The sequence below is a fragment of the Chrysemys picta genome, chromosome 1 (genome assembly GCF_011386835.1).
Source record: "Chrysemys picta bellii isolate R12L10 chromosome 1, ASM1138683v2, whole genome shotgun sequence".
NCBI lineage: Eukaryota > Metazoa > Chordata > Testudines > Emydidae > Chrysemys > Chrysemys picta.
This window is the reverse complement of record NC_088791.1, coordinates 169,296,547-169,324,393: the sequence shown is the minus strand read 5'-3', so window position 1 is coordinate 169,324,393 and position 27,847 is coordinate 169,296,547. Positions and strand designations below refer to the sequence as shown.

Genomic DNA, 27,847 nt, shown 5'->3' with positions numbered 1-27,847 from the left:
TCTTAATGAGGTTCTTCAAATATGCCTATATCAATTAATGTCCCCTTGCAGCCAACTACAGGGGCACTGGAACAATTTGTATAGTGGGGGTGCTGAGAGCCATTGAACCAAACTGTAAAGCCCCTGCACCCTAAGTTCCAGCACCTATGGCCAACTATAGCTAATACACAGTATTTATATGTATTTGCAGGTTGGCAACTGAGGTATTAGGCACCTTTCAGAATTTTGTCCAGAGAGGCTGTGTGACTGGCCTACACTCTCACTGGAAGTCTGTGGCAGAGCTGTTTCCAACCCCAGCAGCCTAGAACCTCCTGTGTTCTCACTGATGTCCTGACTCCTGTAGGTGACAGTCAAGTAAGCAGCGTTCAGTTAAACTAGTAGTAAGCACAGGAGGCCTGTCAGGTTCTAATGCAGCCTGCAGTTGCCCTCATCCTCATTACTGAGCTGGGGCCTGTAGGCCGACTAGGAAAGCACTTGTGCTGGTACTCGGACTAATGTCCTGTTGCCCCTTACAGGAGTTAACTCCCCACTGAGCAAATAGAGCTGTTGACTCCTCTCAGAGCTACTGTCTCAGGGAGCCATTGCTGCATCAGTGACACCCCACTCACTGCTAGCTCCCTTTGCAATGACACAGGGCTAGAGGCGCAGGCTGTTCATGGAGGGCAGCTCAGGCTCCAGTACATAAGGCGCACACCTGCGTTGGTGTGGGTAGTCTGGTCCCCTTGTGCCCAGTAGCGGATTTACCATGGAGCCACTGGCTCCATGGAGCCGGGCCCACACTCCAGGGGGGTCCCGACCAGGCCCACTCTTCTCTGCCCCCCACTCTCTCCTGCGGGGGCAGAAGCTTGGTGCTCCTGGCACTGAGTTTTCTGCTGCAGTAGGGCAGCCACGCTCCTCCTCCCCTGCCTCTTCTCACAGCTTGCTCCCTTCCCGCCCTCCCCCTCACTGCTGCTGATCAGCTGTTTGCCGGCAGGAGGGTGGGGGAGGAGTACAGCCACAGCATGCTCACCTGGGGAGAGGAGGCAGAGAAGAGGTGGGGAGAGGAATGGAACGGGCATACCTACTCTGACTGCAGAGCTGCACAGCTGGGCTGAAAAAAGAAGGTGCTACTCAGCTCCCCAGACGTTGCAGCAGGACACCACCTTCTGGGTCCTAGTGCTGGTTGAGCTCCCTTCTGTGTGCTGGGAGCCATCCTTCATCTTGTACAACAGTGAGTGCCATGGTGGGGCAAGCAGGGCAGGGGGACAGAGGCAATGGGGAAGGAAGGGGCATGGGATGGGGAAGAGAAGGGGATAGGGCAGGGATCGGCAACCTTTGGCACGCGGCCCACCAGGGTAAGCCCGCTGGTGGCCCAGGCCAGTTTGTTTACCTGCCGCATCCGCAGGTTCAGCCAATCGCGGCTCCAGGCAAATGGGGGGCTGCAGGACGAGGGATGTGCTGGCCGTGGCTTCTCGCAGCCCCCATTGGCCTGGAGCGGCAAACCACGGCCAGTGGGAGCCGCAATCGGCCGAACCTGTGGATGTGGCAAGTAAACAAACCGGCCCGGCCCGCCAGGGGACTTACCCTGGTGGGCCACGTGCCGAAGGTTACCGATCCCTGGGATAGGGGAAACGGGGGCACAGCATGCAGATCCCCTTGGCAGCAGCTGGGGCTCCCCTGTTAAGCAGGCCCATCAAACCCTCACCCTGACAAGCCCCACCTCCCCTGCATCTGTACCACCCCAATGAGCTCCCTCAGACACCCTCCCCACTAAGCCCCAACCACCTACACCTAGACCGCCACCCAAATGAACCCTGTAGATAAATCTCTGTATTAAGCATCTTCACATAACTTTCATATGACTTTGTATTATGCCTCTCTATATAACCTTATATTAACCCTAGCCATATATAACCTCTAACTTTTATATGACTAAAAAGCAACAGAGGGTCCTGTGGCACCTTTAAGACTAACAGATGTACTGGAGCATAAGCTTTCGTGGGTGAATGCCCACTTCGTCACACGCGTCTGATGAAGTGGGCATTCACCCACGAAAGCTTATGCTCCAATACATCTGTTAGTCTTAAAGGTGCCACAGGACCCTCTGTTGCTTTTTACAGATCCAGACTAACACGGCTACCCCTCGGATACTAGACTTTCATATAACTTTGTATTATGCCTCTTCATATAACCCTGTATTAAACTATTTTCATACAACTTTGTATCAAGTCCTTTGATACAGGAACTTTGTATCAGGTCCCTATGTAGAAAAACTTAGAAAACTTTGTGTTAAGCCTTGGTATAATGTTATAGCCCCTAAGGATAGTTAAAGTAGAAGAAAAATGTCTTTTTGCTAGGAGTAGAATAAGATTCCCCCTCCCCACACTCCCTTAATCAATTGGCATGTTGAATGAATGAGGTATGAATGACCAAGGCGTGGAAGGCAAGCACCTCCAGACAGCTAGTTGGAGAGGGGATGGAAGCCAGACCCAAGGACAATCAAACTTGTCAAGTGGGCTCACTAAAGAAGAGCAGACATATTGAGGCCTTGTGGTGGGTGGGGGGGTTTAGAATCAAGCTCCTTCTTTTGGAAACACCCTCTTTGAACAGTATTGGGACAACACCCAGAAGGAAGCAGCACAAAGGACCAACGGACACAGATTTTGAATCTGGTATAGATTTGCATGAGAGGGAAGCTGCTATAAATGTGAGGTGTCTGGCAGAGGACCCTGGGTCCTGTCAACATCGGAGCATTGATCCAGATCGGCAGAAGCCCGGCTCCACCCTTCCCCTATCTAACTCACCTGGCCAGTGAAGTTAAGGGGAGCAACTAGTTGGTAACAACAAGACGGAGTGTGTTTGTGTGTATGTATGTGAGTGCATGAGATCATATGCATATGATACAGTGTTGATTGATGCATGTATTACCAATGAATGTGGCGTTTGCCTTATTCCCCCTGAAAAGATCCCGTGCAGTACTTTAAGTACAACAACCCCACCTCCCCTGCACCCAGACTCCCTCCCCCCCCCGCCCCGGTGAGCTCCAACCACTTTCACTTGGTCCCCCCTGCAGATTCCCATTGCCCCTGCATCTGGCACCTCCCTGTGCATCCAGATCCCCCACTGAGCTGCCTGCACCCAGACTGCCCCCCACAGAACCCTCTTACCCCCATCTGGATAACTCCACACTAAGTCCCTCTGCACTTGGATCCTACTGCTGGGCTGAGCCTCCCTGCCCACATCTGGTGTGCCTGGCACAAAAGGGGCAGGGCCCCAGGGTGTTTCTGTGGCAGGCATGGCCCTTGTGCTGTGTCAGGGTCAGGTTCAGGTTCAGTCTCACTGCCAAGTCCCTGTCCTAGGGGAGGGGGAAGGCTGCAGGGTGATCTCCCACCTCCATGTAGCCAGGGGCCTGTGCTCCCCACTGCCATGGTGGAGCTTCCACATTTATTTATTATTAAAAAAAAAAGAATTTTAAAATATTATGCACAGAATTTGATGCAGAATTCCCTCAGGAATATGGGGCGCTGTACAGCTGTGATGGTGGGACAGTGAAGGGGGTGCTGGACAGTAGGGGATCTGTGGGTGGGGGAGCTGGGCAGGGGGTATGGTGTGCAGGGTGCTGTGCAGTTGTGGTGGGAGGTCAGTGGGATGGGTGTCTAGGCAGGGGGTGCTGGACATAGGGATCTGTGGGGGAAGTCTCTGGGTGAGGGGACACTGGCATAAGGGCAGGGCACTGAGCAGGGGGCAGTGTGGAAGGGGCATGCTGGCAGCGCAGGGCTGGGCAGGCCAGTGTGTGTCTAGCAGTTTGGGGTTTGTAAACAGTGCCCTTGTGCTGGGCTGAGTGGGGCCACTCCTGCTGTGCTGCTTCTCATTGCCCCCAACCGGCCCCTTGCTCTGCGGACTGCCCCCCATCACATGCCCTATTTCCCCAATGAGGGCCCACAACTATGTTTGGCGCCAGGCCCACAAAAAGTTAATCCAGCCCTGCCTGTGCCAACCAAGCCCCTTATCCCCCCATACTGCATGTCCCTGTGTGCCCACCCCACCGCAGCTGGCACCAGCAGCTCCTGCTGGCACGTGCCCTCGCTGGGTGTGGGCAAGCCAAGCAGAACTACCGCTCCCAGCATGCCCTGGCCCCATGGTTCGGAACCGCACATCGAGACTACAAGTCCCAGCGTGCCCCGGGGCGAGAAGGCGTGTCCCCTGCTGGCGCCGCACTTGACTCGTTCTCTCGGAAGGCCGCGGGGCGCGCACCGCCGGGGTTCTCTCTCACCGCTCAATAGGAGATTGGCGCACGTGCCGCCTCGTGGCTCCGTCGGGCCCATGCCCGCGCGGGCTGCTAAGTGATACGATTGGTTCTTTCTTCGCGGAGGGGGCGGGGCTGAGGGGATTCGGTGAGGCCGCAGCTGCAAAGGCGATAAAGCAGCGGCCTCCGGCCCGGGCTCGGAGGCCTAGTCGGTGTGCCCGGTCCCGCCCTCCCGAGCCATGCCGAACCGCAAGGGCGCGCGCAACGCCTATTACTTCTTCGTGCGCGAGAAGCTGCCCGAGCTGCAGCGGCGCGGCCTGCCCGTGGCCCGCGTGCCCGACGCCATCCCGCTCTGCTCGCGGGACTGGGCGGTGAGCGGGGCCTGGCCAACGCTGCGGGACCCCCCACATACTCTCACCTCGGGATGTCCATTGCACCTTCCCCCCACCCGTCAGCCCCGGGCGTGCATCCCCTCCCCCAGCACACATCCTCCAACCCTGGGCGTGCATCTCCCCGCCCCCAACAGACACCCTTCAACCCCGGGTGTGCATCCCCCATTACCCACCCCCAATCCTGGGTGTGCATCCCCCCGAAAACACCCTCTAATGGGCATGCATCCCCCCAGCCCTGGGTATGTATTCCCACCCCAATACATTCTCCAACCCCAGGCATGCATCCCCTTATTACCACCCCCCAACTCTGGGCATGCATCCCTTCCCTCCAACCCCAGCTGTGCATCACCCCCATACACACACATACCCTCAATTCCAGGCATGCATCCCCTCTGCACATCCTCCTCCAATCTTGGGTGTGCATCCCTCCATACACACCCCAGCCCTGGGGTGTGCATTCCCCCCTACACTCTCAGGTGTGCATCTCCCCCATACACACACATACCCCCAACTGTGAATGTGCATCATCCCCATACATACACCGAACCCTGGGTGTGCATTCCCCCATACACACAAACCCAACCCCAGGTGTGGATCCCCAACCCTGGGTGTGCATATTTCCCCTACGCACACATCCTCCAACTCTGGGCATGCATCCCCCTCACCAATGCACACCCTGCCCTGGATGTGTATTCCCCTATTACCTTTTCCCTACACCTACTGCTGGGCATGCACCCCATCTACAAGTCCTCTCCCCCCCTCCCCCCCCATGTACACACCCACCCCATCACTTTCCATGCTGCACAGAGATCCTCTCTGGGGTGAAGTGTCTTCCTCTTTAGCTAGAGAAAGGCAGCAGGAAATGCTTTTTCTCTTTTCTGTTTATGGTGTTTGCATGTTTCCTGACTTAACTCAGTTTTAAAGGGACTCTCTTGCAGGGAGTGGGTAACTGGTTTGAACTGCCCAATGTAGATGTGACACTGTTAAGATGTAAATAGTAGACAGTTCTTTGATCTGTTAAGTAGAAACCTCTTTAACTATTAAAGGGATTTAAAATCCAATTTTCTTCACTATTTATACTATATTTTAATTTTTCCATGTTATTGGTGAATCAGTGAGGTTTGTCTCTTTTAGGTTTTCAATGTTGAAGTTTCTAAATTATAAATAGTACAGGATAATGAAAGATTATTTCAGTTAGAATTTTTTTAAAAGGACACTTTAAACAAAAGTTTAAAAATGCTTATTACCAAATATAAAATTTGGGACAAATATACCATTCTTTAAAGGGGAACAAATACAAGTCTGAATATAGAAATGTAATTTTGCATTTTTAAAAATTAAATCTTATTTAAAAAAAATTAAATTTACAAATTTAAGATCTTGATCCTTAATTTTAAGCATGTGCATCAGTATTTGCTGGTTTTGATCTGTGGGAACAAAACATTTTGCCAATACCTAAAAACCAGTAAATGAAACTTCGACCAGTCTGGTGGCATAGTCCAAGTGGAAGAAAAGGCAAAATGTTAACAAATGGCATTAGTAAAAGAGTGAATTAGATTGCTAAAATTCTTATATTTATTTATGCTAGGGCAGTGTGTCTCAAACTTATTTAATCGGGGCCCCCTTTTTTGTGTCTGTAGTCCTTTAGGCCCCTGCTCCTGCCACACTGGTACATATACTGCCGCCCAGCTCTGAAGGCAGAGTGGATGCCACCCTTACTTCTCTGCTGCTGCTAACAATGGTGCTGCCTTCAGAGCTGGGTGCCTGGCCAGCAGCTGCCACTCTCCAGCTTCCCAACTCTGAAGGCAGAGTGGCTTCTCAGCCCCCACCCTCGAATACATTCTGTTCCTCTTGACCCCCAATTTGAGAACCTCTGTGCTAGGATGTGGCTAGTAGCACAAGATCAGTCTGTTAAAATGTTCATTAACCTGATTTTGGCTCTTGCAGTTTTATTAATAGTGCATAATCTCTCCCCCAGTGCCCACTTTAATATTAAAAAAACCCCAACAATCTCTTCCTACTAAGAAATTCACTTGCCAACTTGCCCTTATAGTGTTTAATATGGTGTATCAGCCAGTACTGGCTCAATCCATCTCCATTGCTGCTTTATCTCACCTTCTCTCTTATTTACAGTTGCTGACTGAGGATGAAAAGGGGAAATACACAGAGATGGCTCGTAAATGGAGAGCAGAGAACTCCACCCAGGCATCAATGAAACAGGTAAATGGGAAGGTAGAAGAAGAAACCTGGAATTTGGAGTGGGCTGAATAAGAGGAGTAACACAGTTGCAGGGGTTGGTCAAAATTGTGACACACAGGGCCACCCCAAGAACTTACGAGAAGCCTACCTTCTGTCCCTTTTCCTTTGTTAGTGTAGAAATATGCATGGCTATAATATTAGTTTGTAATTGTATCCGAGAGTGCCTACCTCAGGGCAGACACCCCAAACTGGTGGTGTGTTCTAGAATTAGATGTCACCAAGCCAGTATTAAATGTGAACTCCTGGATCACTATAACAGTCTTATCATGGAGTCACAGTCTCACACACTCTCAAGCCTGTCTTGCCACCCAGACAAAGACACAATTAGTGATAAATGGTCACTTATACGAAGAATCACTGCACATTCAGGTTGCTTCCAGTCCCAAGAGATCAGTCATTTACCCTTAGATCAGTTGGTACCCTAGATCTTACACCAGAGACAGCCGCTGTAGCCAATCCTGTAATAAACTGTCTAAGGTTCTGTCTACTCTAGCACTTTTATCGGTATAACTTATGTCGCTCAGGGGTGTGAAAAAACACCCCTCTGAGTGACATAAGTAACACCGACAGAAGCGCCAGTGTGGATGGCTCGTTGAAGGTGGTTTAATTATGTCGATGGGAGAGCTCTCTCCCGTCAGCATAGAGTGGCTACATGAGTGATCTTACAGCTGTGCAGCTGCATCGGTACAGCTGCGTCGGTGTAAGCTCAGTAGAGGAGACATGGCCTATAGGTTTGTTAGGTAGGAAAAAGCAATATAAGAGTTGTTTGCAGATTAAAGCAAGCAAACACACACCAATGAGTTACCACGTAACTCCTAAGAGTGACAGAGTTGTAGTGATCTGTCAATTCAAAGGGTCTTTCAGGGCGGACTCAGGGTAACCCCTAGGGATCTCTGCCTCAGTGTAGGACATCTGGCCCTGTCAGAGTTCAAACAGCGAGGAGAGAGATCGAAATTTTTCTGTGACTTCGTTTTATTCCTTCATTCAGCTTCCAAGTTAACAGGAGGAGCTTCCTTCCACATAGCATTTCCCAGGTGTGAGAGAGCCATTAACCAGTCCTTTGTATCGTGATGGGCCTTGATGACCCATCTGATTTTGATAGTCCTTCTGAATGGGTGGGGGGTGATTCCCGGGACTGAGTTTGCAAGTTCAGAGCAAACTTTTTTAAAGTTATTCGGCAAAACTTACATAGTTTCTTATTGCATGGAATACAGACATTGCAAATGAGATTAATGCACGCAGCATCTTACAAGCATTTCATAGAGTTTTAACGCTAAATACATTCTTATAAGACTAATACCTGTTTTGAGCAAAACTAACCTACAGGTTACCTGGTCTGGTCTCCAGTTACAAGACTGTCAGTTCTTATCTAATGCTTGCAGCCTGGATAAGAGCTGGCATCTGGCCTGCCAGTGTCAGACCCTGTTAAAAAGCTTTGGTGTCACATAACAAATATGATCCTGAGAAAGCTAAAGAAAAGTTCCTTTTGAGCCTTTCAGTACTTGGGGACAGAAGTTTTGTGATAACCATCACCAGGAAGTGTACTATCTCTACTCCTAGGATGTGTTCAGGTTTTAATGACTAATCCACCTTATATTAAGTTTTACAAAGTTATAGTGGTGGTACAGAATCTTCTGACAATTTCTGCCCAAGAAGCCTACTTCCACTTTCATCCTGCCTACATTCTTCCCACGCATGCAACCCCATCCCAGCGAGGCCCTTCTCTGCATGCTTGACTTTCACGATCCTGGGCAACTTTACTTGGGGGGAAATGGAACCCTTAGGTAAACTTAACTCTTGTTGTTCTACTAATTACACATCTCTGAGGTGTGTGTGGGGGGGAAATCTCTCTTCAGTCATACTGAACTCTTTCCTAAAGTAAGGAGAATCCAAACAATTCCATTGCTTATAATTTCTCTTTTAGGATGTCTTTACTGAAGTTGACCAATTTTTGGAGGAGTTCTTCAGTGATATACATTCTGGTCATGTTAATTGTTAAACTTACTATTTCAGGACATCCCTTGAACGTACCTCCTCTCCGGGGTTGGGAATCTGTATTAAATAATATCTTTAAGGAAGGGAAAACTGCTTACCTTGTAATTCTGCTTCTCCAGCAATGTTGTCATGCTGTACCCCTCAGAGTTTGAGGGGTTCAGATGATAATGTAACATGTCCTTTGTTCACACAGTGAGCACTCACTTCTACATTGTTGATTACATGTTCTGAGAAGGTTAACTTCCTCTGTACTGTTTTTTGTTGTTTTAAGAAAAGATTATGGGCGTAAGGGAGAAGTGTGTAGGTCTCTTACATATAATTGAAGTTTGGGGAGCCCTTGCTTCCACATTTTAAAGGGAGCTAGTTTAAATGTTCTGGGCCCTCTGATGTTCCTGAAGTTAGAGCATACTCTGGGGGCCAGAGCTCTGAGGCCAGTCTAGAGGTGTATCCGAAGGTAAAAAACCCTAAGAGGAATGAGAATTTTTTCGTGACTTGTACTGGAGACGCAAGACCCAAGATTGCGAATCCTGCATGATGATACCTTCAGAGAAGCAATAAATAGACATTACTTACCCTGTAATTCTAACTTCTGAAATATTGTGTAATAATGACTAATAAAGTAGATGTGAAAGAAATTGTCTTTAGCCTGCTCTTTATAGGCTTTTTAGTTAGGGGGGAAACTGTGTTAGTGACATCCTAGGGGAAGGGACGAAAGTCTGTAGGCTTGGAAGATATGTGACAAACCTAAACATGGATGAAGTGTCCTTCTGTGGATGTTCGTTTTTTTAATTCAGAGGCTTGGCTCTAGTTCTTTCCATGTGTTGGTAAATTGGTGTGGGCACCGCTAATATCCTTTGTGTCAGAACATGCCTGCTCGTAATCGGCAGGTTCTGCCTGCATACTGCAAACTGTGGTTAGGTGGGTTTAGAAGGAGCGGTGCTGCCATCCATTTATAGAGGACAAAGGAGGAGCTATCTTATGGTCCTTCTCTGACTTTGGAGGAGCAGACTATAGATTTAACTCTATTTTGTCTTCTGCAGCCTCCCAGTCAGCTTTCTCCGGTTCCTGCACCACTGCCCATGCAGATACAGAGACACGCTTCTTTTCCAGATGCCATCAGTCTTTCTTGGAAGAATGATCAGGGTAGAGTAAACCTAAAGAAGCTTAATCCTAAGGATCTTGTAGTGTTGGATGACTTCCATAAGGAGCAGAATTGCTACATCTGGCTTATAGGCCTTAGCTGGGGAAAGTGGGAAATTCATGTTTAATTTAGATCTGAATATATTTAATATGTCAGACAAAAACTAACTTAGTTAAAATTACTGTTGTAAGTTGTCCTACAGTAACAAAGGATTTCATAATAGAAATGTAGTTCATAATGTTCTGGGGGCAGTTTCTGCCCACAGATGTGTGGCTGTACCTCCTTTTAAACTTAATGGGAGTTGCATGTACATATTTGAGGACAGAATAAGGCCCTTAATGTCTGTAAATGATTGGAGATAAACCGAAGTGAACTGCTGCAGGAAAGCATTTCTATTGTAACTTCCATTTCATTAGGGATATACAAGACCTAGTCCAGTGCTTATGTCAAGTATAACAGGGTGGGGAGTTTTTAGATGTCCGAGTGCAAGCTCAGAACAACAGTATAGACACTGGGTAACAAGAGAGCCTAGCAGGGGAGAAAGCTGTTGTGTCAGTGCTGTACTTGCACATTGGCTGGCTAGTGTCTTACTAAATAGAACCCTGAAAAGCCAATCTGTTCCCATCTGCATTTCCGTGTAAAACTGATACTTTGATCAGCATTGACTAGCAGCAAAGGAGACACTCAGAGCACTGCCACAGTGCACTTCACCCTGCCTCCGAGAAGCACTAGTATAATATACAGTAGCACTTACAAAATGCTATAAACAGTCAAGCCACCAGCCAAGATACATACAACCAGTGCAAGCACTAAATAAAATATTATTGAAGAGAGAATGGGCTAGGCTGGGGTGAAGGAATACCCTTAGTTGTCACTGAAACACAGACGATTTGTACAGTGTTCACTGACAGAAGTCAGTATTTTAGTAGTTTGGACCTGTTGCTATGCTAAGTCTGAGCATTGTTTCTTGTTTGTATCAGACATAACCTGTCACATGTTCTTGCTCTGTTATTTTAGAGGTGAGCTCTCTTAAAGGGCTCTTTGATTCTTTTCAGCCCTCCAGTGTAAAAGCACTATCTCCTTAGTTCAGTCTGCCTCCCACTGGATTTGGTTGAAGCTTAATGTGCTGTTTAGAGTTCCTGGTATCGGTGACATTTCCCATCCCTACTTAGAGACAAAATCTTGGAGAGCTTTATTGGAAGGAGGCATGAGTGGTGGTAGTTGATGGACCCCTGGCATTTTTGTTAACCCGTGCTGTGATATTTACAAAACAGTACCATCTGAATTAAGCTGGAGGTGAACTGTGACTGCAGAATCTCCTGATTTATGCAAGTGTCCTTTTAACGGTTACCTTGTCCTCCCACATGCCACTCCTTATTTGTTTCATCCAATTGTTATCCTGTGTCTTTACTCGGTTGTGTGACCTAACATAGTGGGGCCTTGATCTTTGACCGGGGCCTATAAGTACTGCTGCAATATAAATAATAATGTTCACTGGATGGAAAAAAACTTGCTTGCTCTCTCCTCTAGTGACCCCTGCAAATTTATCCTTCCAGATGTGCTTGGGAACATCTTCTGCTTCCTGAACATTTACAGTCATGGAGAGCTGCCCTCTCCCTGTGAGCAGCGCTTCCTCCCTTGTGAGATTGGCTGTGTCAAATACTCATTACAGGATGGCATAACAGCAGATTTCCACCGCTTTGTAGATCCCGGTGAGCCTTAAGGGACAGATGGAGGGGAGGAAACTCATCATTTCAGTTGTGTGGAAGGACGAAGACTTTCTAATCTCACTTCTCCCAACCCAGTTCAAGTTTCTAGCATAAGACACGCTCCTGTTGAGAATTTTAGGTAGATAGCAGCAGCATAAATGCCTGTGGTTAATGCTGCCTTCTACTAAAGTCTGCAGAAAGGTGGCCTTTGGCATCCAACTGAGTGAGAACTTGGAAGGTAAAAGAAATCTTGTGAGAAAGTAGTTGAAATAAAATCTTTCTTCCAGCTGATGGCTAGACAGCTTCGTAAAAAACTACTACTGTGTAGGTGGGATGCTGCACGCTTGTGTGCGTTGGATTTAATAGTAAAATGCATTTGCCTAGATAGTGGTCGAAACAGAGGTATGCAACAGGTTGTAAAACGTGTGTATTGTGCAGAGTTTGTGCAAATGAATATAGCTAAGAAAATAAGTTTTAAATAAGTGAACATTCATGGCAGTTATGGAAGGATACACGATGGTAGATAAAGCTGTTAACTAAACTGTTAGGGGATAAGAGGGAAGGTCCTCTCATGGATTGGTAACTGGTTAAAAGATAGGAAACAAAGGGTAGGAATAAATGGTCAGTTTTCAGGATGGAGAGAGGTAAATAGTGGGGTCCCCAAGGGGTCTGTTCTTGGACCAGTCCTATTCAACATAATTTATGAATATCTGGAAAGAGGGGTAAACAGTGAGGTGGCAAAATTTGCAGATGATACAAAATTACTCAAGACAGTTAAGTCCCAGGAAGACTGCAAAGAGCTACAAAAGCCATTTATGGAGGGAATGGCTTAATGGTAAAACATATTAGCTGAGGAATACCAAGCAATGGTAGGTAAACAGTATAATGGCGAACAAGGGTCAGGCTGGAGACTCTTGCCTACATGCTCGGGGTCTTACTGATCGCCATATTTGGGGTCGGGAAGGAATTTTCCTCCAGGGTAGATTGGCTGAGGCCCTGGAGGTTTTTCGCCTTCCTCCGCAGCATGGGGCAGGGATCTCTAGCAGAGGGTTCTCTGCCAATTGAAGTCACTAAGATACAGGATTTGGGGACTTCATCAGCAGAGTCAAGGAAAGGGTAGGGATGGTTTTGTGGCCTGCAGCATGCAGGGGGTCAGACCAGATGATCATAATGGTCCCTTCTGACCTTAAAGTCTATGAGTCTATGAGTAAAAGGATCTCAACAAAACTGGGTGACTGGGCAAAAAAAATGGCAGATGAAATTCAGTGTTGATAATTGGAAAACATAATCCTAACTATACATACACAGTGATAGGGTCTAAATTAGCTGTTACCACTCAAGAAAGAGATCTTGGAGTCATTTTGGATAGTTCTCTGAAAACATCTACTCAATGTGCAGCAGCAGTCAAAAACGCGAATAGAAAGTTGGGAATCATTGAGAGGGATAGATAATAAGACAGAAAATATCATATTGCCTCTATATAAATCCATGGTACACCCACATCTTGAATACTGTGTGCAGATGTGGTCACTCCATCTCAAAAAAGGTATATTGGAATTGGAAAAGGTTCAGAAAAGGGCAACAAAAATGATTAGGAGTATGGAACGGCTTCCATATGAGAAGAGATTAATAAGACTGGGACCTTTCAGCTTGGAAAAGAGATAACTAAGGGGAGATATAATAGAGGTCTATAAAATCATACTGGTGTGGAGAAAGTAAATAAGGAAGTGTTATTTACTCTTTCTCATGACATAAAAACTAGGGGTCACCAAATGAAATTAATAGGCAGCAGGTTTAAAACAAAAGGAAGTATTTTTTTCACACAACACACAGTGAACCTGTGGAACTCTTTGCCAGAGGATGTTGTGAAGGCCAAGACTATAACAGGTTTCAAAAAAGAACTAGATACATTCATGGAGGATAGGTCCATCAATGGCTATTAGCCAGAGTGGGCAGGGATGGTGTCCCTAGCCTCTGCCTGAAGCTGGGAATGGGTGGCAGGGGATGGATCTCTTGATGATTTCCTGTTCTGTCCATTCCCTGTGGGCATTGGCCACTGTTGGGAGACAGGATATTGGGCTAGATGGACCTTTAGTCTGACCCAGTATGGCCGTTCTTCTAGCACGACGAGATATTGTTCATTATTTAGTGTTCATGTATCTGTTTCTTGCTTGATAAAATGTGTATTCTCTCTGCCCTCTTGCAGGAGAGGTGCCACGTGGCTTTCGGTTTCATTGTCAAGCAGCAAGTGAGTATCAGAGAAGGAAAGGGATGGGATGCAGGGTTTGGCAGTTTCACTGGCTTATGTACACCAGTCCTTCAAACATTTTCCTTGCTTGTGAGAAGTGATGCGTCTCTAAGAACTGAGCATCTCGCATCCAAGAGAGAGATGGGCACTAGAGCAAACTTCCTGAGGGATTTCATAATGCTGTGTCTTCTGTAGACCAAGAGCTCTTCTTTCTGAATAACTAGTCATTAAAGAACCTCTGACACTTTTCACTAATGATGGTGTCTTGCCCAAACGTCCATTGTGGGTAATCATGTCCTGTTGGCTATGATCTGCCCTCCCACATGGAATTCCAATTAGCTTCAGTATTTCTGTCCTAAACGTCTGTGTAACTTCAGTGTGTGATGTTTCGTAGCTGTCGTTTCCATCTCTGAGGTGGCTGCCTTTCAGTGGTGGGTAAAGCATCTCCCCCGTGTGTGTGCGCATAGCTTGTAAAAAATAAATAAATGGGTAAAAAAAATACACTGGAATCTTGTTTTTTCCCAAACTGGAAGATGCTAATATAAAGTATCATTATTAAAGAGGAATCTCTAGAAATACAAATCTAATACTTCTCCATGCAGCATTGACATTAAGCAAGTTAAAGTATTCCTACAACCCTGTTGGTTGGCCCTCTCTGCTATTTTGACTTGCACTGCTTTGTTTTTACCTTTTCCCTGTATCGCCATTTGAGCAGTGTTTATAGATTCCAGTTAGTGGACTTCCTGTCCCTACACACACTGCTAACTAACACAGCTGCTGCTTCCCTTTATCAAAATGTTTGGGTAACTCTCTTTAAAGCAATGTAGGGCTCTCACCTGAGATCATCCCAGATCTTTGGGGAAAATAAGTAGGTACATGTTAAAGATGAGGTTCTGGTGTGTGCATGAATCTTGCAGATTTTACTTGTGGATGGTAGGTGGGCCTAGGAGTAGAGAAAGGAGTGCGTGTTTCTTTAAAAAAAAAAAAAAAAAAAAAAAAGGACTGCTCATATCCCATTTTTCTCTTTCCTCATTAACCTCCATTAGGCGATGCCACTCACAAGATCCCCATATCTGGTTTTGAGCTCTCGAATGCTGGTCACCCTGTTGTGTTACGTGAACTTTACTCGTTTGTTCGGCCAAACCGCGGCAGGTGGCCACCTGTGTACTGCAAGGTACAATCCAGCCCCCTCCAAGTTAGAGCAGCTCTTCAAAATACACAGTCCTATTGTAGTTGCCCAAAGAAGCCTTTATAGCAAGGGTGGGGAACCTTCAGCCAGCTGCTTAATTTCATCCGGCCTGCAGCAAGCCCCGAGCCTCAGCCCCCACCCCCACCCTCTCCACCCGTGGGGGGAAGCTAGGGTTGCTAGGCCATTAAAAGTCTGGTTGGCTCCACGCAGCTCCCAGAAGCGGCTGGCATGTGCTTGCGGCCCCTAGGCGCAGGGGTGATCAGGGAAGCTCCGCATGCTGCCCCCGCAGTGATGGTTCCACAGCTCCCCTTGGCTGGGAACTGCGGCCAATGGGAGCTGCGGGGGCGGTGCTTACTGGGGCGGGCCTCATGCACAGCGCAAAGCCTCCTGGCCATGCCTCCACCTAGGGGCTGGACAACATGCCAGCCACTTCCGGGAGCAGCGTGAAGCCACGGCAGGCAGGGAGCCTGCCTTAGACCCGCTGTGCCACCGACCAGGAGCCACCCGAGGTCAGCGCTGCCCAGCTGGAGCTCACACCCTGAACCCCTTGCCCCAGATCGGAACCCCCTCCCGCACCCTAATTGCCTCCAAGAGTCCGCACCCCCTCCCACACCCCATCCACAGCCCTAAGCCCCCTCCTGCACCCAAACTCCCTCCTGGAGCCTGCACCCCGAACCTCCTCCCACACCCCAACCCCCCGTCCCAGCCCTGAGCCTCCTCCTGGACTCCAAACCCCTTGGCCCCAGACCAGAGCCCCCTCCTGCACCCCAAACCTCTCATCCCCAGCCCCACCCGAGAGCCTGCACCCTGAGCCAGAGCCCTCTTTAGGACACATGGAGAACTTTCAGGAAGAGTGAAAATGGCTTTGTGCAAGAATTAAAGTAGCTGGAGAAGATGGTTTAGGAGTGGCGGGGGAGGGGAGGCGGAGAAAACTAAACTCCACTCCATAGCTGTAGTTGTGTTCTGGAGCATGTGACAGTGAAACCTTTTTCTCTGTAGTCTGATGACTGGTACAGAGTCAACTGGTGTCTGAAATGGATGGCTAAGGAATCAGGTGAGAAGTTAATTTTTTAAGATTGTAAGGAGCAGCATCTCCTCTGTCCCACCTATATTTGTCAAAGTTTCTGCCCTTCCTTCTCCTCTTCTTGACTCGGTCTTCTCTGAATAACAGGCATTGAGAACCAGCTGGAGCTTCTCAGTGTGGAAAACCTGGTGGTGGAACTGTACCAGCGGAAACTTCAAAAGGAGCCTTCCAAGACCTGGGTGCGCAACCTGCTGGATGTCTTCATGTGGGATTACTCCAGTAACACTAGGTATGCTGTCATTGGCTCTTCCCTATTTCCTGAACAGGAAGATGTTATAGTGGTAACTATCTGTTAGCCAGGTGCTTTAAACAGGCTGCACACATACACCTTTCTTACTTCAGTGTTAGGTTAGCTGAAGACTCTAGTCTCATCATTAAGGCTGGTCCTCCTTGGATCATGGCTGAGATGTGGCTGGAGGAAATGCGCTCTTGGACAGTATGTCTCTGTTTTTTCAAGCATAAGCATAGGTTTGAAGGCTGTGAAGCAGAGGCTTGTGGGTTTGACTTGAGAGTGGAAAAGGATGGGGTGAGATAATACTTCCATGTGCTTGTGTTCGGGAGGTATCTCAAAATATGAACGTCTTTGCTGCTTTGAATTTCATAAACCCATTAAAATTGCATTAAGAAAAGGTTTGGAAGAATGTTTGCTTCATTAATAATCCACTGAATTATAGTAGTCAGATGTTCTTATTTGTACCCCATAAATTAAAATACAGGTAAGTTGTCAGAATTATCCTGCTGGACTATATATCCATTTCTGTCTGCCAAAATAGATTTTTTTTTTAATAGAGGTGCTTAGATTAGAAATCAGAGCAAGTTCTTTTGTTTCATCCATGAAAATCCATTGACTTAACTGGGTTTTCATGGATATGTCTGAGAGCAAAACACCTTATATTTGAATAAGATTCAGTCTGAATATATTTCTCGCCTTACGTTCACTTTTTGAATGTGTATCATGGACAGCAAAGATAGACTTCTTGGTTTCACTTTCAGGTTCTCATGCACTAGCACAGTGCTGCAACATCTGGGCTGCAAATGCTACAGGAGAAATTTAAAGTGACACTGTCCATTTACTTCTGATATTTTACCTGCTATTGTTATAAGTAACAACTAAGACTGTAAATTTTTTGTAACTCTAAGATTATAGGAGAAAAATATCTGTCTAGTTTTGAGTTTTTGACAGCACTCTGTATAGTCAGTGTCACCATTTCCTTTGTATAGTCATTTCACCCTGTTTGTGTGGGTCATTCACACACCAACAGGGAAAAGAAACTGTCCTTTTAATAATAATAATAATTAATAATAATTAAAAAAAGGGGAACCTTGTGACTACAAAATCACAAATTCCCAGGGAGAATCTGGGGCAGGAATAGTACCAAAAACTACTTTTAAGTCTTTGAAATTAAAGAGACTTCAAGTGGATGGTTTTCCTTAAATTCACTTTTCTTTTTTCTTTTTTTTAAGAAAAAGAGAATTTCTATTAGGTTTTATAAAATTACAACCTCTTAACTAAATGTAAACTTAGGGGCCCAAGCTATGTTACTTTTGGGCACCAAGACTGTGCCAGGAGTTTTCTAGATCTGGGTGTAATTACATTGAAAGTGACTAGGAGAACGGGAGGTTAGCATCAGCCAAGGAGTTTCTAATCCAACTAGATTAATTATATCCATCTCAATTAAGAGTGTAGTTTTGTTTTCATTATGAACTCAGAAGAATTTCAATCTGCACTTAGGTGCAAGTGGCATGAAGAGAATGACATCCTGTTCTGCGCTTTAGCATCCTGCAAGAAAACTGCGTGAGTACCATGAAGGAGATGTGTCTATGTTGCAGACAATTCTTAGGGCTGGTCTACACTGGGGGGTGGGGAGGGATCGATCTGAGATATGCAACTTCAGCTATGCTATTCATGTAGCTGAAGTCAAAGTATCTTAGTTCAACTTACCTGGCCATCCTCACGGCAGCAAGTCAACCGCCGCGGCTCCCCCGTCGACTCCGCTTACTCCTCCTGCCGAGGTGGAGTACAGGGCGTCAATTCAGGGATTGATTTATCGCGTTTAGACAAGACACGATAAATCAATCCCCGATAGATCAATTACTACCCGCCAATCGGGAGCTGCTCTCCTGCCCTTCCCTTACACAGCTCACAACTGACCTGGACACACACAGGGCCTGGTGTCACCACTTGCGCCCTTCCCAGCCCTCCCCCTCCCCGAACATTTCTCCGCAGGGAGGAAGCAGGGCCAAATAGAAGGGAGAAATCTGGGCGTCCCCCCCCCCCCCCATGCATTACCTCTGCAATATATCCAGTTTGGGGGGGGCAGTGCTACCTCAAACCCCCAATCTCTGCCCATGAGTACCTGTGCTTTGGTGGGTGTCTGGTGACTCTGATTGCTGTAATGTATTAGAATTATATTGAGGATTGTGCCATCTGCATTAGAGTTCACTGTGCTTTATTAATAGCAGCTTAGAGTTCCTGTGTTGAGATGAAATATAGTGAAGACTTTCTACCAATTTCTATCCTAGAAATTCATGTATGACCCTGTGCACTCTGCTTTTTGGAAGTAAAAGTAGGGGTAATTTAGGCAAATATCCATTTAAATAATTGCATTATCTCCCTAACAGTTGGATATAGTAGCAGTCTTCCTGTTCAAACTGATTTAATAATGCTGTGTGCCATTAAACAATTGTCATGTTTCACCCTGGGTGATGGGGGCAAGTGATTCTTGTAGCTACATGGATAATTTTTAAAGAAGGTTGGCCTTTTTCTGGATGAAAGGATGTTATTAGGGTGTAGTCCTCCTATCTCACCTTCCCTCCCTCCCCCCCCAATCTCAAAGTACTATATTGGTGATAGCAGCTATTCCTTCTGTATGTCTTTCACTGTAAAAGAGGCTTGGGGCTATGTTGCCTTTGTATATAAGAAATACAGTACAGAATTCTTATCAGAACTTTTTTTTTTCCTTTGCTCAATGTAGTTATTGCATCAGTAACACTCTGGCAAGCGTGTATGGAGTCTCGCTCACAACAGCTCACCTACCTCTGCAAGACTATGATTCCAGCAACAATATAAACCCCAAGGTGGTGGTACTGGATGCTGGACGTTTCCAGGTCATCTTCTTTGAATTTGTGCTGAATTATTTCAGGCTGCTATGACTACTCTTTTCCTGCAGGTGGCCTCGTTTCTTTCTGGGGCAATGGAGTTGACCTTCCAGTGTCAGATTGGCTATATTCACTTGTACAGCAGGTGACATTCTTGTTCATAATGCACAACGGGTATTGGGAAAGCCAACCAGGAAAGTTCTCCACTAGCTGACTAGACATCTTTCTAAAGTTTGTCCCAACCATTTGCTATATAAGCTCTGATCTGACCATCAGGTCCTCCAAAATATACCTGCAAAAATGCTTCTTTTAGAATAAGAGGCAGGGAGAATTAACCTGTTTAAATCCTATGCAGATAAGCAGCCAGATATTCTGTCTTGCCTAAATCTTTACCCAGCACTCTCGGGTATCTTGAGTAGGTGTGGTGGATGCTATGTGAAAGAGAACACTTTCTGTTCTGAGAAGGGGGCTTGAATTTTTTCTGCTACAGAAGCGGAGGACTCAGAATCCTGGTTGTAATGGATACTTCAGCTCTCCAGTTGAGAAACAAGGTGCTGCCTCTTCTGCTGGTGAGTTTGAGACTTTCAGATTTGGGAAAGGAAAGAATGAGAATTAAGTCTTTATCAGATGACTGTGGCACTGTCCTTCTTTGCCCCCCCCCCCTCCCCCCCGTCTCTGGATACAGTAAATGGCCAGATGATCATCACAATACCTCCCGTGGGTGGTACAGCTTCAGCTCGTTCATGTATACAGTTGTAGATTTGGTTGAACTCTTAATGTCTGACCTTAACCAGATGGGCCAGTGCCAGTTTTACTGGAAAGAATTCCCAGAGCCAAAAAGGACACCTCCAATTCACTGTGTTCAGCACTCCTTGTGTGCTGTTACCTCCAGCTTCCTGCAGCCCTCCTTTCTCTCAGCATACACCAGGGTTGAGAGAGGACTTCCTGGTGGGTATTTGGGGTAGGGTTGTCTTCCCAACACGTCGTCTTGTATAAAAAGTACAGTACATACAAACTCAATGAATACTGGTTGCAGTGTGACTTCCATTATAAACTTGACTCCTTGAAAATCTGCCTTTTTGGAGCTAAAACATTCTTTAGTTGGTCAGAGCCCAAAGATAACGTTTATTTTATGGAAAATGAGCTGCATTTTCCCAGGTACTTCTGAGTTAAGTGAGCAAGGGAAACAGATCTTCTTCCTAAGCCACAAAGTATGACATTTTCACAAGGGTATCTGAAATGTCAGATCATGGCTAGTCTTCAGTGAGGGCTAGTAGCTGTGAGTTTGCAAGGAAAACAATTTAAATAGTCTTTCTTTAAAATCTTTTTTTACTGCACATACAATCTTGCTACATTTCAAGTTGCAGTATTGTGGAGTTGGAGCAAACGCTCTTTACTTAGCTCATAAAGAAAAGCAAATCAACTGAGAACTTTTCCTTTGTATAAATACTCTTGGCAGTATTAACCCACATGTACAGCATGCACTGTGCCAAATTCTGCTCTAGCTCTGTATAACCTCACTAAAGGCAATGGTTTGCTTGGAGCAACAGACAGTGGACCAGTTTCTGCTTTTCAAGTTCAATAGCTGTGTGCAATATGGGTGGACTGACATTGCTAGGAGAACCTAACTCTTGCCTTTTTAGACTTTGTCCTTAAATGCTCAATTTTAACATTACTCTGATGAAGCTTTACATTTAACTTGTAACTTTACACATGTGCTCAGACATCTGAATGCCTAATAGAAAATGTGAAAGAGCAAAAAGATTCCATCAAACTAAGTTTCCATACCAGTCTAAAGAATCCTACTAGCAGCAAAATAGTTGTCAATAGTGTGTTCCAGCTTGGGTCTACACCCAGGATGAAAGCTGCCATCCATTCCTCCCTCAGATCTGGTTTGTCAGCTGTCTGCAAACTCTAGCACACATCACTGTCTCAACACTCTGTTCACACTTTTAAGACTGGTTTCCTTTACATCCATAAGGGCTAGAGAATTAGGCTTTGTGTACCTCATTTGCCCTGTTTCCAGCCAGTGCATTGATGCAAACCCCTAGTGTAGATAGGGTAAACTAAGACGTGCTGTGTTGCAATTTACCACTGATTGAAACTAGAGTAGACTAATACTCATTAGGGTTTGAATAAGGGCAGTCAAAACAGCGACTAGAATTGGTTCAATCCTTCCATGTAGACCAGGCTGGGGCGGGGAGGGATTTTAAATGAAAATTTAGATTCTGGAGCACAAGATGGCAAACAGGGAAAAATACCAGTTCTCTGACCTGCCTAATCCAACCCCTGCACTAAGACCAGAAACTACAAGTCATGAGCCTTTGCCAGAAGGACATCATTGATGGACTTGGTGTACTTTGAGGACAGCATTTCAAAGTCCAAAACTCTGACTCTTGGTTAGGTCAATCAAAAGGTGCAGTCCCACTAGTTTTCAGCTGGAGCAAGGGGAGATAGGACAGCAGATCTCTTGAATTATGAATGTTTTAAATGCTGATTGACTTGCAAAATGTACTGGTTAATTTTATAGGTGAACATCCCTCTGGAGTGACATCGTCATGTAGCACAAGCATCATGCGAGGAAGAGGAATCACTCGCTTGCTGGAGAGTGTCTCCAGACTTTCCAAATCCTCCAGCAACTGAAAGCCCACCTGCCCCCCTAACCTTACCAGGAGAACTGCACATCCTGCTCTTCCTTATCCCCATTATAGTCTGGGACTTTACCAGATTGCAGTTGCTTTGTCTGTCCCTGTATGCAAAACCCTAAAATACATTCCCCTTCCCTTGACCCAATGTAACAGTTCCCTTAGAATGATGACAGACTCGTTGACTGGAGGGGAATTTTCTTTCAATTAGAAGGAAATCCTGGTTTTATCTATAGAACTACTTATTTTGAAGGGAACTGGCAACTTCTTGCTCTCTTGACTAAATGCAGTCTTTGGGCTTTTCTTTTGTTAGCTAACGGGAGGAGAAATGCAGGGAAGAGAGGCTGGTGGTCAGTAACTGCATGTTAAACGTTCTTCTCGTGGTTAATATAGCATTAAACATGTTGTTTGAATGGTTTAGTTCTTTAATTTCCCTATCACCGTGGTCTCTTCCCCACCTCCATCCCTCTGTTAGATGTTGGAAGACAGTTGTCTCCGCATATAGCCATATAAAATAACACGTGGCTGGGAGGCATTCTAGTGCTGAAAGACAGGGTCGTGGGAGTGTCTCAAAGGGGTACTTCCATAAATTCTTCATGAGTGGAGGGATGGATTGAATAGTTGAGTTGGGGAAGTAAATAGACTAAAATACTTGTTGGTAGAAAATCTTCCTTTTGTCTTATACTTACTGTGAAAATATGGTAGGAGTCTTGTCCAGCTGTTCATGTTCTGTTGGGCATTGACAATATACCAGGGTGACAGGGGTCTTGCCTTTTCTGTGTTGCTGTGCTGGTGAATACTGGTGTTACAAACTATCAGCTCCTCAAATCTTGAGGTTCATAACAATATATTATAACCTCTCCTTTTTTCAAAGGAATCCCCAAACCATTAGTCTGTTGTACATGTCTGCAGGCACGATTTCAGACACCTAGCAGGGCTGAAGTGACTGTCGACTATTAGTATTTTGGAGTACCTGTAAGAATGAGAGTAAATGTGGAAACTGGGACACTTTATCACATTTTATTAGAAAATTGGATGCCAGACCTCTGGGAAAAGAGATGTCTTACCAGTTTCCTGAAAAGTTGTCTGTCTTCTGTAAATTACTTTTTTTAATCTTACATTTTGAGGCAGTTGCCTGTAGAAATAAACAAGCTCTTTTTTTCCCTTTAAGTTCCTCTGAGCTGCTCCACAGTTTACTCCAACTGAAGTTGCCGTTTTGGGCTAATTCCACAGCAATTAATGGTGATGTTACAAAATGGATTGCATCCCTGGTAGGAAGCAAAATGCTGATGAATTAGCTCATTCCATCAGGCACTTAAGAAATCTTTAATGTGTTTACGCTTATAATTATAAGGAGCTCAGATACCACGGTGATAAGTTAGGGATAAGTGCCTGGATAGGTATTGTTTCATCTGGAAATTAGCTTCAGTTGTACGGCGACTATCCCTCCAATACACAAGATCACTGAACTGCCTTAATACCTCCTACCCGGCAGACCAGCCTATATGCCCATGAAGCTTCCTTGGATGATTCCAAAGTCCCATGACTCCTTCCATAGAGGCCACCCCTCCACTTGAAAAGTCTCCCGGTTTCCAGTATTAGTGATGAATTTTCACCAGGCAGGAGATCAGAAAGCCTTTGAAACTGAGTTTTTGGCAGTGAAATATCTGGAAATATTTGATGTGATCATTGTGAAGAAGAAACAAGACACCAATCATCTTTGGGTGACACTAAAGGTTTGTGTCTATTCAGAAAACTTGAAGTGGTGATTACATCATTGTAGTTACTGGCCCAGATGTTTTTTTAATGAAGACAAACCTTTAGGCCAAGATCATACTTGTGAACACCACTGCTCCTCCCCTTCTCCCTCAATTCACTCAAAAATTTAGATAATCATTTGGTTATTTTGAGAATTGAAAGTTGTAATAAAAATGTGTTTTGGTTTTGATTATGTTGCTCATGCAGAAGACAGTGTATTTCTCTTTATTTAAAAAAAAAATAAACTTTCTTGGTTCGTAGCGTCTGTTATAGCAAGCCCCCAAATTAAAGCAATGAGTACACTAATGTGCTTTTTGGCATGACTTCTAGATGCTGTGACAGCTGAGATGTGGCTGCCCAAAAAAACAAAAATTCAGAGTTAAGATTCTTCCAAGTGTGCTTCTCTGCATCTTTGTATTACAATAGTATGCAAATTATACAATATACATTTATACACCATAGGTAGTGGACTGTAAAGTCAAGACCGTGACTGTTTTATTGTAGTGTCCAGCAAAATGAGCTGCTACTGAAATACAAATATTAAAATGCATGTCTTAAACAGTGTTTTACACTTAAGATGGATATAGTACACTTTGCCTTACTAGTGTACATGTGTTGTGTAAAGGAGGATCATGTTAATAGATGTGAGAGCATGTAGTGAATGGTCCCATTGCAGCTGGAGCTTGAAATTTCAGCTTTTCAAATTTGACTTTTGCATTTATGTGAGGGGGGAAGGTAGTTGTGTCAACTAAATCACAATCATTATGCTTTTTATTTAAAAAATTATGCTGAAGGTCACCATCACATGTAGTCTGTTAATGCACAGACTATTGTAAGCAGCAGCCGGTCCATGTGAACTTTCAGTCAACTTGCCATGGAAATGTCCTGGGGAAATAAAGAACAAGGCAAAGGGAATATAATGTCTGGGAAAAGTTTGAGTGATAAAACCTGACTTTTAAATGTTGTTCTTCACCATGTGTAAAGTACATGCTTAATATTGTGTGGGCGTGTGGATGTTCAGCCTCTCTACAAATTAAACTGTCTTTAAGTGTCTCCCCTCCAAAAGCCACCTTTAATTAACTACTTTAGTCAGACCTGACTCATTGCCTTCCTGCTAATGTGGGTTGTCACTTGGCTCAGTCCAGTGACACTGATGGGGTAAAAATCACCCTCTTTTAAGCTAAGGCTGTATCAAAGAATTCACTCTACCAGGATAAGTTGCTTAGTCAAGTATAACATTGCTCTCTGCTTTCCCATACAGCAGTATTGGCCAGAGAAACTACTACTGTCTGAGGGTTATGAAAATGGAGTGAAGTAAGACAAGCTGGTGCTTAGTTAAAGAGTAATTACAGTGGTTGATATGATGGGCACTTATATAGCAATCAAGGCATCTTTGAAAGAATTTGAAAGGAAAAATAAAAATGGCTGCTGTTTTAAAAGAAAGCATGTTCTTGTGGGAAATGGGAGAAATTGCCCTTGTACAGGGGAAATTGTTAATGCTCTGGTAACATCTGAATGTTGCTCAGACCCATTTTTAACTAGCTTACCAATGGTGTGGGGAAATTACCACGCGTTGTGTTTGGATCAGAACAGCCTGAGGCTCCTTTATTACAAGGAATGCAGGGAGAGACAACCAGCCTGGCTGCTCTCCCGAACACAGGAACACAGAAGCTTATATAGCTTAAAACCACAATTAGTCAAGCACACTTCTTCATTCATAATTTTCCCAAATACAGAAAATTCCCACCTTATTAGGAATACAAAATCCTAATTTTTTTCCCTGTATGTTAGCGTAGATCCCACTGTAAGTGCACATGGGCCTCGTGTACATAAGCAAAAGAATATTTTGAACAGTAGGGTCCACTGGGGCTGCATAAGCACCCTATGCCGCCACATGCTCCCATGCCAGTGCATGAAGAGTGGAACAGCTGCGACCCTCCCTCAGTTCCCTCTTACCACCCATGGCAGCAAGGTAGAATGTAGCAAGTGCCCTCTACTCTCAGCCACTACTCTCCTGAAGGCTTCAAAACCTGTCTCAAAAAATTGTGAAGAACTTTATCTTTTCCACTCCTTTAAATTGGATCAGAGGGGTAGCCGTGTTAGTCTGAGTCTGTAAAAAGCAACAGAGGGTCCTGTGGCACCTTTGAGACTAACAGAAGTACTGGGAGCATAAGCTTTCGTGGGTAAGAACCTCACTTCAGATGCAAGTCTGAATCTGCATCTGAAGAAGTGAGGTTCTTACCCACGAAAGCTTATGCTCCCAGTACTTCTGTTAGTCTCAAAGGTGCCACAGGACCCTCTGTTGCTTTTTAAATTGGATGTGTCTGAAAAAAAGAACTACTACGCTTAGACAACCCCTCCCCCACACACACTCCTCCACACAGTGGCGTAAGGAACTTTGTGCCAGCCACCAGACTTTATGGTGGACTCTAAGCTGTCAGGGTTCAAACTCTGCCCATCCTGTGATGGGCTCATCTCCCCTATGGATAGGAATAGTTGATGCCTGGTTTGCTTGGGGGAGAGAGACATCCCAGATAAATGCTCTGTGTGCCAGACTTTCTCCTTGAGAACTTGCAAGTCTGGGGATGCTCAGATGACATCTGCTAGAGCAGGGGTAGGCAACCTATGGCATGCATGTCGAAGGCGGCACGCAAGCTGATTTTCAGTGGCAGTCATGCTGCCCGGGTCCTGGCCACCGGTCCAGGTGGGGCTCTACATTTTAATTCAATTTTAAATGAAGCTTTTTAAACATTTTAAAAACCTTGTTTATTTTACATACAACAATAGTTTAGTTATATATTATAGACTTATAGAAAGAGACCTAAAAACATTAAAATGTATTACTGGCATGCAAAACCTTAAATTAGAGTGAATAAATGAAAACTCAGCACACCACTTCTGCAAGGTTGCTGACCCCTGTGCTAGAGACATGAGACTTCCTATAAATGTCCTGGACCTCAGAGACATCAGGCTAGCCCATATGGTGTTCCTAACGTCCTCCAAAATTCCACAGTGCAGATGATGATAGCCCACATATCCATGATGCACAACAAACAACGATTCGTCAGCTCAGCACTCCTGTCTTTGGAAGCCATCAAGCTCTGGACATGGGGCTGCCAACACAGAGTAACCCCAGTGGCTCCTGGGAGTCAGCAGTGACTTGGCAGACTTCCTGAACAATCAATGACCAATCATGAGTGCTCCCTGCTGAGATCCATCATAGACCCAATGCTCCTTCTATGGAGGATTGCTGTGACAGACCTGTTTGCCACCAAAAACAAGACCAAGTGTTTAGTTTTGAGCCCAAGATCATTACTAGATGCCATCCTTCTGCCTCCTCTATGGTAGAATAGATGCCTCCTCTATGGCTTTTTGCTGACTCATCTAGGGTGATCTCCAAAGTCAAACGAGACCAAGCCATCTGTGATCATTGTCATAGCTTCCTCCTGGCCGAGGCAGTTTTAGACTTGTTACTGATGTCCATTCACCTGTTCAGGTCCCACCCTGCTGAAACCTGATTTCAAAGCACCGTGGTCAGATACTTCATCCAAACCCACAGTCTCTACATCCGACAGCCTGGATGTTGGCTAGTTGAGTACCTCAGACAGGGACTGTTCTTGACAAGTCCAGGAAGACCTTGCCCAGAAAGAGTTACTTGACAAAATGGAAGAGATTCTCAATATTGATGACCCAATATAGCTTGGATCCTTGGCAGGCTGTGATGCTAAAGATCCTCAATTATTTGCTGCGCTCTGGCTTTTCATTCAGCTCCGTTAAGGTCCCCGTCACAGTGATCTCAGCTTGCTGTCTGCTTGTGCTGTCATGCTTGGTCTCTTACCCAAAAATATTGAAGTTCCTCAAGGCTCTTGATATACTTATCCACCAGTCAGAGAACCTACTCTTGCCTGGGACCTCAACATTGTCCTCTTGACACTCACCCTTCCAGCCTCTGTTAGAATGGTCCTTATTTTGTTTTACTCTGAAGATGGTCTTCCTGGTTACTATTGCTTCAGCTAGGACAGTGGATGATCTCCACACATTTATGGCTGACCCCCTCTGCACCATATGTCACAGGGACAAAGTGTTACTGAAACCTCTCCCTA

The 27,847-nt window shown here is 45.4% G+C and overlaps 1 protein-coding gene across 7 annotated transcripts; it reads left to right on the top strand.

Moving 5' to 3' along the window:
• The first annotated feature begins 4,162 nt into the window (after positions 1–4,162).
• On the top strand, positions 4,163–24,009 carry MAEL (maelstrom spermatogenic transposon silencer). 7 transcript variants are annotated; one of them, XM_005283692.5, is made up of 12 exons: positions 4,163–4,596; positions 6,751–6,837; positions 9,912–10,014; positions 11,569–11,724; positions 13,928–13,969; positions 15,016–15,143; positions 16,158–16,212; positions 16,330–16,471; positions 17,975–18,037; positions 19,218–19,350; positions 19,832–19,910; positions 21,872–24,009. In XM_005283692.5, the coding sequence occupies exons 1-12, from the start codon at positions 4,465–4,467 to the stop codon at positions 21,982–21,984; spliced, it is 1,233 nt and encodes a 410-aa protein (XP_005283749.2). In that variant the 5' UTR covers positions 4,163–4,464; the 3' UTR covers positions 21,985–24,009. The 7 variants fall into 7 exon arrangements, with proteins under 7 accessions (XP_005283749.2, XP_023959533.2, XP_005283750.1 ...); XM_024103762.3 differs by having other exon boundaries at positions 4,196–4,373; XM_065575156.1 differs by lacking the exon at positions 4,163–4,596 and adding an exon at positions 4,635–4,856.
• The last annotated feature ends 3,838 nt before the right edge of the window (positions 24,010–27,847 follow it).

Coding starts and splice junctions, on each gene's coding strand:
- MAEL (XM_065575156.1), top strand. CDS start 4,650: ATGTCCATTGCACCTTCCCCCCACCCGTCAGCCCCGGGCGTGCATCCC. Junction 11,725..13,927: donor CCACCGCTTTGTAGATCCCG/GTGAGCCTTAAG, acceptor GCCCTCTTGCAG/GAGAGGTGCCACGTGGCTTT. Junction 18,038..19,217: donor GCATCCTGCAAGAAAACTGC/GTGAGTACCATG, acceptor TGCTCAATGTAG/TTATTGCATCAGTAACACTC.